This window comes from Thunnus maccoyii, chromosome 4 (genome assembly GCF_910596095.1).
Source record: "Thunnus maccoyii chromosome 4, fThuMac1.1, whole genome shotgun sequence".
Lineage (NCBI taxonomy): Eukaryota > Metazoa > Chordata > Actinopteri > Scombriformes > Scombridae > Thunnus > Thunnus maccoyii.
Window position 1 is genome coordinate 16,433,500 of NC_056536.1, and position 11,746 is coordinate 16,445,245.

An 11,746-nucleotide genomic window follows, 5' to 3' on the forward strand; every position below is an offset into this window, starting at 1 on the left:
GTACAATATTTTCCTTTAAAATGTAGTGGAGTAAAATAAAGTAGCATAAGATGGAAGTACTTGTGAAAAAGGCTACTTATTATCTCAAAATTGTTACTTGAGTAAAATGTAGTTTACATTCCTCCACTGAATAAATTGACCAAAATAACGTACCACATAGCATTAACATCTATATCACATTTAAATATATTAAGCAAAACAATGTGTGATACTATTTATATACAATCTAAAGGATATATATTAATTTCAATAAATATAACATTTTTTATTGAAACTTTATTTATCATAACACATTCCATTTTATCACAATGTTAACCATTGTTAAGTGAAATTATAATCAAGTCAGGAAATACAAATTAGACAAGGACAATAAAATAATAATAATAATAATAATAATACTGTAAAAAGATATATTAAAATAATTAAAGGCAATTCTATATGTTTTCAAAAATGTAATTATAATAATTGTCCATATACTCTTTTTGTTTTGAAGAGTTTTGAGTTAAAAAAATATGTAAAATCATGAAGGAACATAGAAAATAATGGTAATTTCTTTAAAAAATTACATTTGTGAATAATAAACTTATACCATATAGATTACTTATGTAATTTGATTTATGTGTGTTATATGGTGGTGATGGGGAGGAGGTTGGTTGCACAATAGTTGGTCTGAAAGACAGAGTGCAGAAATAGAAATGATATTTAAAGAGCAGCACTAAGAGTCTGATTGGCCAGAGAAACGTGACTAGAAAGATCATTGGTCAGGTGTTGTGGTATCAGAATTGAGAATGAAGGGATTTTGACAGTGTGGGAAAGTGGAAGTGACAGAGAAATAGAACGGAAGGAAATAGCAACATTAACCCATGATGGTTAAAGGCAGAGTATGATAAAAAAAAAAGATCTTCCTTATTGACTAACACCAAAGTTTCATTTCAATAAGGAGAAGTCAATTGAAAGTGAATAAGAATGTTTATTTTTATAAGCAACACAGAGATTTTGGCGATTAGACTTAGTCAATGTGAGGCATCTTAATAAACATAGGCCCTTATGAATATAGGACAGGATCCCCCAAAATAAATGAAAGCATTCTTACCACGCCAAGGATTATTTAATTATTTAATTCTGACTGAAGATAAGGAGAATATCATGAAACAATTACAACAACAATTACACAGTAAACATAATTAGTGATAGGAGTGATTCACCGACATGAACAATTGTAAGGGAAGGCTTCCTGTTTGTCAGAAAAATGAATGGCGAGTTCCTGCCATTGGCAAAAAGTCACCATGGTGACAATGTGCCAAATATTTGTAGGAAGTTGCTTTGGATGTTCAACAGGAGGCGCTGCTGAGCTGATTGTCAGATGGGAAACCTTTTGCCATTTGGGTTACCTTGATGCCAAGTGGGACAATTTTTGTCCAGATGCAATACCTTGCTCCAATTGAGTCCAAATGGGAAACTTTGTGTCCACATTCAGTACTTTGCTCCAATGGAGTGGAAATAGGCTACTTTTTGTCCAGATGAAGAACAATGCTGCAATTGAGCCCAAATAGAAAGTTTTTGGTCCTGTTGGTTCTAGAAAAGTTCAAGTCCTCAAATGTCAGAAAGTGTCCCATGTGGCAGGATGACATTTGGGAAACTTTTTTACATGTACATTTGGGACACTTTTTGCCAGTTGGTGACATCCCCAGTGGCAAAAAGTTTCCCAAAGGTACATTTCCCTAGACCTACATTACATTTAGAAACCCTTTTCATGGAGACCTCAGGGTTCCCATTTGGATAGCACCCAGAAAAGGACTTCCTATTGGAATATTGACATGAATTTGAAATATATTGCATAACCTTGTTCCAACTCCAAGGGACCTTCCTGAAAGGATATTTGACATGCTAGGTGCTAGCAGGTCCAAACCAAGATGGTTCTTTGCCATGTGAGTCTGGCACCAACATTAAAAAATAAATCAGGGCTCTGACATATTTAGAAAAAAAATCTCTCTAATCTGGCCAAATGTGAAAGAAGGTGTTACACCTCCATTTGGGCCCAAGTGGTCAAAAGTGTAAGGAAAAAAAAAAAAAAAGTGTGAATTTTACACATGTAACACTCACTCCTGTGAAAACCTGTGTTCTGGTATCAAAGACCTTGTAAGCTTGAAAGGTAGCTTGGAAATGTTTGTAACTTGCTCCTACATAATGGATTTCTTTAAATTCAATTTCCATAGAAACTTAAAAAAGCATGATCCACCTCTGAATTGTTCATCCACATGCTCAGTATGTTTCCTACAAGCTTGCAGTGGGTGAGGGGTATTCAAAACACAGATTTTTGCTGAGCATTCCTTTTTATATTTTTCCATTGTCTCATCTACCTCACATAACAATTTGCACTGTTTGTGATGGTTTATTTAAACAATCACATTATGATTATGGTTATGGTTTTTTTATGTACTTTGATTCCTTAAACTTTTCTTTTATTTCAATTTTTTATTTATTGCTTTTTTCCCTCTTTTATTGGTGTTGTTAAGGCACTTTTTTGAGAATCTGAAAGTACTTGTGCTGCTAATGGAATTATATGGTTACTTTTTCCACAAACATACAGTGTAGTAAGGGCAAGTAAGGGCAAGTAGTAAGTGTTGTCATTCAGCTTTACAGGAGTTGCTGTTAACTAAAATTAGTGTCCGAGGTTCTTTAATAATTGTTGCCTCTAAAATAAATCAGGCAATTACATTTTAGTTTTCATTTCTCTGCACTACTCATGTGAGATTAAGACTGCAACTAACAATTGTTTTATAGTATCAGTATTAGTATTGTTTGTCAGACCAACAGTCTAAACCCCCAATTATTTAATTTGCTATCATAAAAGACAAAGATAAGCAACAAATCAGACAGAATCAAACAGTTGAGAAGCTGTAACTTAGGAGTGTTTGAATTTATAAAGCCTAAAAGTAACTGAAAACAATCAGTCGATTATCAAAACAAATTCTGCTGGTTTGGCGTGGCGGAGAATTACTTTGCCAGCATTATTTTAGCTAATTACATAGGTGTATACTTGGGCCACACTGTCCATAGTACTGAAACGGAGAAGAGGAGATTGAAAGACGGACAGACAGAACACGTCATTTAGTTCAGTTTCTAAGCCTGCTTGCTTTTCGTGGTTGTAAATAGAACTTTTGGCCCTAATTCCATTTTGCTCCCATTGTAGCTATTCATAGACAGAAGGGAAATGACAGGGAAGTGAAGGGACAGTCAACAAGAGAGAGAGAGAAAGAGCTGCAAGCCCCAAACAGATGTTTCTATGTGCCCTGCTGATTTTGACAGAGAATCGTTCATAAATTCAAAGAATATTTAACACTCTGCCAGTGCTACATCCTTATGTGAGTGCTCTGATTAATACATGTATTATTTGATTTTGAAACAGTAACCTTATGTGGTTGTTACTTAGCCTTTCTGAGGCTATTGCATGGTTAAATCAATTCATTTTATTTTATGAAAAAAACAGCCCCCTCAGTCACTCATCCTGGCACCGGGCCTGCTGCTCACTAATTCTGGGGAGGAGGGGCCATCTTTGAATGCCATGTTTACAAACACCAACCAACAAATCCTGCATAGTACATCTTTAAAGAATGGAGTCTGTAGGCCAAAGTATGTCAGAGCAGTTGAGCTTCAAACTTACAAAGAGTTTTCAATTTTTCAACTTAACTTAGGTCTATCATTTCTCCCATAGACTCCATTATACATTCTAATACTTTAAACATTTATATAAAATCACTGGAATATGCTAAAAATAATAAAAGTGATAGCACACATCGTGGAAACAAGCTAAACATGTCAGAATTGGAACCGTGTTTCTAGCCTTAAGCGTGTGGGACTAGTTATTATAAAAATAATAAAAGAAAATGAAGAACAAATGACTTCCGGTTTGGTTCAGATGACGTGTCGCCAGAGGGCTTTCCCAAGATGCGTTGCGGCGGTACGGTCCACGTCATTGCTGCGCAGCCGCAGTGGTATCGCGGCAGTACGCTGAGGTGGACTTCTTTCCTGTGGTCACTGAGAAAAGAGCCGAGCGCTGCTGCAGCTGGAGCCCAGAAACAACTATAAACACCTGAGACACCACAATGATCCGGATAGCCGCCTTTCTCGCCCTGCTTGTGGCCGCCTGCTCAGGTAAGTCAGCGGGGAACCGGTGGAGGAGCTCTATGTGCCGGGGTTTGTTAGTTAGTTAGCCTGGAGTGCTAAGCGGCTTTAACTGCCAGTTTGTCCACCGGCTCATGTCACATCAGTTCCACATGTGTCCCACATTAACGGAGTTGAGGGGAATATTAGTGGTAGTGAGATGTGTATGGGATGCTTCAGTGTCCTAGATTTTTAGCTAATTTCAGCTCTGCCCTCAGGAGAGAGCTGCACGGACCCAGTGATCACTCCGTCGGCCTACACCACCTCAGACGCCGTCATCTCCTCCGAGTCTGTCTTCATCGTTGAGCTCAGTCTGGCCTGTGCCAACGGAGCACAGGTAAGTGTCCTCCTGCAACACGTCACGCAGACAGTATGGGGATGTTTTAGAGCTCACTGATAATCATGTCTTGTCTTCTCCAGAGTGTGACTCTGTATGCTGATGTCAATGGAAGACAGTTCCCTGTGACTAGAGGACAGGATGTTGGCAAGTACCAGGTATGGAAGTGCCCTTAAGTTTATACATGCTCATGCAAACAGTTGCTCTCGCTGTATCTGATTTAGCTTGTGTTTTATGGTTAGTACTAGATCACACAACAAATAGAAAGAACCACAATGAGATAAGCAGCAGAGTGTTGGCCAATTGCAAATCTCAGTTGCTAACTTAACACATAGATTCTTGTTCTGGACCACCCTGAACTTCTTACCCTACAAATATTTGACGCTAAGAGCATGTCCTTAAATCAAGTACTATTTTTTTCTAGTACTACAATTATAATAATACAAATAAATAATATTAGTCATAGAATTTCTTTAACTAGTTGTTTAGTTTAAAGATCCCTCCAGACTTGTTTTAAGATGTACATAAAATGCTCCACTTTGAATAACAGTTTGTGTCAGAGTTCAATACTGGACCAGGATTGGCTTCCAAACTAGTTGTGATGTCACAAATCATGCCTGTAGGCCCACCTCTTAAAATCAGAGAAACTTTACACTTTCAGCAGATGAAAGTGAAAACAGCTCTCTAGTGTCAAACTCTACACAAACATCATTCTGCACAGTGAAGCTCAAACATTCAACTGTAGGAACAAGAAGAAAAACACATTACTGACTGGAGGGGGACTTTAAGTTTAAAACTAAACAAATAGTCTCAAGTACTATTGTCCCCCTGCAGATTGACAATCTCTTAAAACCTTGAGTTTATGAAAGAGCGGTTCTGTAATAATGCCAGAGATGTGACCGTCATATTTAGCTGATATCTAAAGGTGTCATTAGTCTTCAAATATGGTGCTTGTCTGATTGTTGAATACCATCTGAAACCCCTGACCACCACACCCTCCCGACATCTGAATCAGGGAAACATGCATTCCAAAATTTATTGTAACTTTCTGAAACTGATGCTTAGAGTTGCAACGATTAGTCGTTTAGTTGCCAACTATTACATTAATCCCCAACTATTTTGATAATCAATTAATTGTCTTGAGTCATTTTTTCAAGAAAACATGGATAAGACAAGAAATTTGAGGACGTCACATTGGGCTCTCAAAAACAGTGAACTACATTTTTCACCATTTTCTGCCATTTTATGGGTCAAACTAATCAATTAATCAATAAAATAAATCGATAATGAAAAGAACTGTTAGTTGCAGCCCTACAGACACTCATCCTTCACACAGTGTTTGACAAGATGTGAAAGTTGGAAGGATTTGAACAACTTCTCTCAAGCTCTCTTGTTCATTCTTCAAGCAAAAATACTTATGCTGTATTTTAATATTTTTAATTATGTGTGTTTCTGAGTTCAAGACCATTAAAACCTCTGAGAAGAGACTGTCCAAACAAGCTTTGAGTTTAGAGACTGAAATAAAGTTCAGCCATTTGCCAACATGTCACTTTCTCCACTAGGTGTCCTGGAGCCTTCCTCACAAACAGGCCAGCTCTGGAACATACCAGGTCAAATTCTTCGATGAGGAGTCTTACAGTGCCCTGCGTAAGGTGAGTATTAAATGTTCAGTTGATAAGCTCATCGTTTACTGCCTGTGAGCTGCAGCTGTTTTCCAAATGTTGCTGTCTTGTTGAGGAAAGGTTGCTCAGTTTGAATTATACGTGTGCTTCTTCTGTGTTCCAGGCCCAGAGAAATAATGAGGATGTAAATGCCATCCAGCCTCTTTTCTCCGTCAACATCGACCACAGGGTGAGTCTCTTATAGACCCTCAACCTGCACACAAGAGTGCAGTCACGATTATTATGCCAGTAGCTTTGTAGCTGCATTAGACGATCATTTAAAACAAGCATTTCGCAATAATTATCAATTGTCTCAATTTTAGACAAGGTCCCTTCCACAGTAGAGCAGTAAACGAGATCCAGTAACTCCCAGGACACTCTCTCAGCAACCATGCTATTTTATTGAGAAAAGAGTCATTTTCTATGTCTCACCTTGAAGCCCTACATTCATAATTTATTTTATTTAACAAATATATAATAGGTATGATGGCCTTGTTAAGAATAACAACACACTTTAAAAATGGCTCTGATAAGTCATTGTGTACTTTGTGATATGAGGTCCAATCTGAGCAATCAGCCGTTGAACCAGGTGAAACTGGAATGTTTGGTTCAGTCATCTAAGTACTTCTCTTCCTCTGTAAACTTGTAATGATTTATTTATTTATTATTATTATTTTCTTAAATCTCATTCCAGGGTGCGTGGAGCGGCCCATGGGTGTCTACTGAGGTGGTGGCTGCCCTCCTTGGCATTCTGGTCTACTACATGGCTTTCAGTGCAAAGAGCACCATCCAAGCATAAACGGATCCACAATCACTTTTTTAAACCACTGGATCGTTAAAGACTGAATTAGCTCGACCAACGATCCAACATTCAGTGTTGTGGCAAACCAACAGAACTTTGTCACGTGATCTGCTTTGGAACGAGGAGCAAGAGAAGCAGTCTTTGTATGTTTTTTTTATTCAGACTGTGTCTGTATGCGATCTGTCTTATCAATGAACAGATTCATTTTGTCACAAGTTTGTCTTCTCAATACGGCTGGAAATGTGTAATTTTTTTTTTTTTTTTTGTAAAACCAGACCAATAAACCTGGACCACATAAATAAACAAAACAAACAGTAGAATATTTACTGTATTTGGTTCCGCCCTTAAAGATGTTGCTACATCCAGACCAGATTATCCTTTGTCCTATGTGGATACGCTGGCCAGAGTGGAACTTGTACAGCTGTGCTGAACACCAACAGAGAGGTCAAGCCTTCTATGCATATGAAATGTCAATAATGTGACTGCACTGGCTGGTCTGAACAGGCCTACTGGATATGTCTCTTCCATTAAAAATGAATAAATGGCTTGTTTTTCTTCCAGTGTAATATGTTTGTTCATTTTATAATCCAGTGACAGACTGGCTCTCCTACAAATTCCTTTATCTCCAGGACAGACCGGAAGATTCATGCTTTTCTGTTTCATAGCAACACATCAACCATGAAGCTTTTTTCTTTTTTTTTTTTTTTTATTTGGTTGCCAGTGGTAAATTGGCATAGTCTAGATGATTCGACAGTCTGCTGCCCTCATCCAGATCAAACAATGACTGGTTCCAAGCAGATTTATCTTTCACAGACTATTGCTAGAGAGATGGTTATGGAGATATTTCTAAGAAGTTGATAAAGTTGCTAAAAATCTCCCAAGAGAAAGATTCATACATAATACTGATAAAAAATGACTACTACTATAATATATTTGATAGTCTGACTCTATATTTAATAGGATTTATAGTAGTCAACAAAACTCTGCTGTTGCTGTAAACATGTTCAGCATAGAGGTTGTGGCTGAACTCTCAGTGGACGTGACGGCTATTTTTGTCCACTGTCCCACTGGCATTACATAGTCAAGAAGAGGTACGTGCTCCGAGCACTGCAGCACACCAGCACACCAGCAGCTGATGTCCTATCATGTTTTCTTTCAGTGTACATCGACAGTAAATATGTTAAAGGTGTTAAATCAGTGAACAAGCAACCTGTGTTACCTGGCTGTGGTGCAGTGCCACCAGCTGAACACACTGTGGCAGCTCTGGGCTTCTTTTTAAGTCCCAGTTGGTAAAAGAGAGTGATGCCAGTTATTTCCTCGTGCACAGATCACACGTGATCTTTACAGGTTCAGTATCAGCTGTTCCTAATGTAATACATTGCATAATGCACTTTGAGACCCTGTCATGTTTTACATTTACTTCACTCCAGCATGTCACACTCATCGGCACTTAGAACAATCGTCTGTTTGTGTGATCTAATTTGGCACAGAGATTTAAACTTAGCATGTCTATTTCTGTAGTTGGCCCATATCAGTGTTTGGACACCCTGTGCAGCACATAGAGTGCTGATTTTTTAGCCTACAAGAAAAGCACAACTGCACCTTCTCACTGACTCCCATGAGACTAATGTAAACTTTGTATATGAGTAACATGATCTACGAACATAAACAGCACAATGTGCAGCGTACACAAGAACTTTCTCATATGACTGTTTTTCTGTAGCTTTGTTAGCACAAACACAAGACATTCTCGGGATGTAAGCACATCTCAGCTTTTGTCTTGTGTCACCTTGGCAAGGAGACAATAGAGACATCACAGTGCTGTTAATTCCAAAAAGACAGTTGGAGTTGGAGTGAATCCAGACACTCCCGCATGGAGTCACCCATTAAACTGTGAGAAGTGAGGGATGGTTTGATGGAGGGACATAAATGGAATGAACAGTGCTTCTCTTTCTCTTTGTTGTGTGATGGAGTTCAGAGTGCGTAACTCCAGCCTCACACATCAATGTAGATAATTGCGGAAGTGGAATGAAATATTTTGTTATTGTTTCAGAACGAATGCACTCGCAGGAAGTTATCCTTTCAGTGGTGAATTGTTTATCTGGTGTTTTCTTTATTTCAGACACTAATTCAAGGTCACGTTAAACAAACAAATCTGAATCCCATTTATTTTTTATAAAATTACACAACACATTCTTGATTAACCAACACAAAGCACCTTGTAACTTTGTTTGTAGATGTGCTGGATACATAAGTTTATTATTATTATTATTACTATTATTACATAAGACATTTTTACTGAGAAATAAGAGTTACTGTAGAAAAATCTGTGTGTGTGTGTGTGTATGTGTGTGTGCTGTGAGGCAGAGCAAAGCTGCTTTGACAGAGGTGTGTTAAACAGCAACTCTGGGGGCAGACACCGATGAGCTTAGTGAGATTCAGCAATGTGGAAACTGGCGTCACACAAATGATTCTCACATGAAGTCACACTTTCTGTCTCGGCCACATTCACTGTTTTTACTATTCGTTCTTTAAACTTTCTGTAAAGCCAAACAAGGTCAGCAAACTGTGGGTTAACACAATAATCAGAAAACAGACTGTATCTTTTCATGCCGGCCTCCTCTTCCTTACATTACAATAACATTTATTGTTCTGCTTGTTTCACGGATGTGCAGGCCCGTGTACAGTGAGGCATGTTATATGTATAGCTGCTTCAACCACAACAGTTTGACTGTGTTTGGAGTGGAGTGAATAAACTCACAGTCAGTTCCAAGCTTTTGCGCTTTCCTCTTGGTTATCTCCCTCTTCCTGTCCTGTTTGGGCATCCTCTAATCCACTTTGCCTGTTGATGCTGTTGCCAGTCAAGAACCGGCCATATATGGGAAAAATGCCCTTTTTCTCTCTTTTTTTATAAATATCTTTTCCTTCATCATATTAGACATCCTCTCCACATTTCACACTGAAAGGTCAACCATTGCAATTTTTTCATTTACATCCGCTGCTCAAAGCTGGCCCACGAACCATGAAATACTGTAGGTTAAATAGGAGCAGACGCACCACAACAAATTGTTTCTTCGCCTGTAAATCCAATGAAAGCATGTTGAATGAGCTCCCATAAAATGGGTTTTATCAGACACTGACCACATGCCTGTTTTTACTATGAAGAAAAGAAACCCTACAGGCTCTTGTTGAGGCGTAAACACAACCACACTTTAAGTAATGAAAACAAGGTGGGTGAAAGTGATAAAAGCTAACCATGATCCCCCTGGCTCTCAGAATAACCCCTTTTAAATCTGTGAGCACTTTGTCTTCTCTAAAGACTGAACCAAGAATTTCTAAAGAATCAGAATTGCCACCAGTAAAAATAAATTTGGCTATATTAGGCAAAAATCACCCTGAAAATAGTTTAAGTCAAACTATAATTGCAAATAAAAGGCGCCGGATGAAGATGCCTTGTATGTGAGAAAATGCTTTTAAGTGAAACAAACTCAACATAAATTCCCAGCTGCTTTGACAGACAAAAAATATTAAAAAAACACTAAGTTGAAGGGAGAAGAGTGAAACAAACTGTGTGTTTTGAAAAGGCAAGATAGATTGCTCGGCTTGTTTTTCTTTTGCTTCCTCTGATTATAAAGTATGATGCTCCAGCGCTCTCTGCTAACACACAAACTGGGGCTGGTTGTGTAAGTTGGTCGGGGCCAGATATGCCTCCCGGTGTCTTGGAAGGAGTTTACTAGCAGAGCCAGCAGTCATCAGGTCTGCGGAGGGGTCTAGAGTTAAGCAATGCAGACACATTGCTCAGTGTAGTAAAGCTCCTGGCTCCAGGTCTGATTTATACCGACTTTGGTCAAGGCTGAGGGGCTTCGTCATTCTTCAGAGCCACTGTATGCACTCCTTGGCTGACCCTAAATTGATTTCGAGAGAGAAGTTCACCTTTTTTCCCTTGCCCTTGTGACAGCCACAAAGCGGGGTCATTTATTTCCCTTATACCCCCAACGCAGTCGCCGACCTGCCAGGAAGCTCTGCCTCTCTGTAATGAAGAGGTGACCTTGAGTTTAGACATCAACCTCAATCCAGCTTGAAAAGCGGAAGCATTAGGATGTTCAGCATACAGCGAAACACACTGACACACACCACATGATTACAAAAATGCAATGACCTACCCTGTGGACTATCTATCATATGCTCTGACAAGGGGGATGATGATAGCTGGGGTGATAATAGATGCTGTCAGGCTTTCTATCCTCAGGAAACAAAGTAGACTCGGGGAAATTCTCTGCAATGATGGGTCTAATTTTAGCAGATACTTGTAGGTGTTCGTGCCAGCAAAATTCTTCATCTATTGGTGTATATTCATTATTTAGCTGCTGTAATGCTTGTTAATGTCTGCACAGACAGAGGCACAGGAAAGCGTGTTTGGCATCTCTCATCAATCTGAAAGGCTGGATGAATCTGAAGTCTGGCTCTTTCAGCAGAGAAGAATCATCCTCTGACCTCTCCACATCCTGTCAGGAAGAGAAAAATACATGAACACCCTCAGGGTTTGGGAGAAGTTCATCTATTTCCTGATATAACAAAGTGAGACACGGGACGCTGTTGCTGTAGCCTTTCATTTGGCAGAGAATCAAAGTGGATGCTTGTGTCTGGGGAACAAATGCACAGTGACGTGCCGAAAGCCAAAACACCCTGGCCGTACGGAGGAAAAGGTGAGGCTTCTCCTTCGACCCAGACACGTACTCCCAAGACACCTTGAAAGCATCCCAGTATTGTCCTGCAGACTCA

At 39.0% G+C, this 11,746-nt stretch overlaps 1 protein-coding gene across 1 annotated transcript; it reads left to right on the forward strand.

Moving 5' to 3' along the window:
* Nucleotides 1-3,978: 3,978 nt before the first annotated feature.
* Nucleotides 3,979-7,519, forward strand: ssr4 (signal sequence receptor, delta). Its single transcript, XM_042409849.1, has 6 exons — nucleotides 3,979-4,155; nucleotides 4,383-4,501; nucleotides 4,585-4,659; nucleotides 6,064-6,153; nucleotides 6,287-6,352; nucleotides 6,857-7,519. The coding sequence occupies exons 1-6, from the start codon at nucleotides 4,107-4,109 to the stop codon at nucleotides 6,959-6,961; spliced, it is 504 nt and encodes a 167-aa protein (XP_042265783.1). The 5' UTR covers nucleotides 3,979-4,106; the 3' UTR covers nucleotides 6,962-7,519.
* Nucleotides 7,520-11,746: the final 4,227 nt, after the last annotated feature.

What these genes read in the sequence shown, in the direction of transcription:
- ssr4 (XM_042409849.1), top strand. Translation starts at nt 4,107, where the DNA reads ATGATCCGGATAGCCGCCTTTCTCGCCCTGCTTGTGGCCGCCTGCTCA. An exon ending in GCTTGTGGCCGCCTGCTCAG is followed by an intron (nt 4,156 to 4,382) that starts GTAAGTCAGCGG and finishes CTCTGCCCTCAG; the next exon opens with GAGAGAGCTGCACGGACCCA. An exon ending in CTTACAGTGCCCTGCGTAAG is followed by an intron (nt 6,154 to 6,286) that starts GTGAGTATTAAA and finishes TCTGTGTTCCAG; the next exon opens with GCCCAGAGAAATAATGAGGA.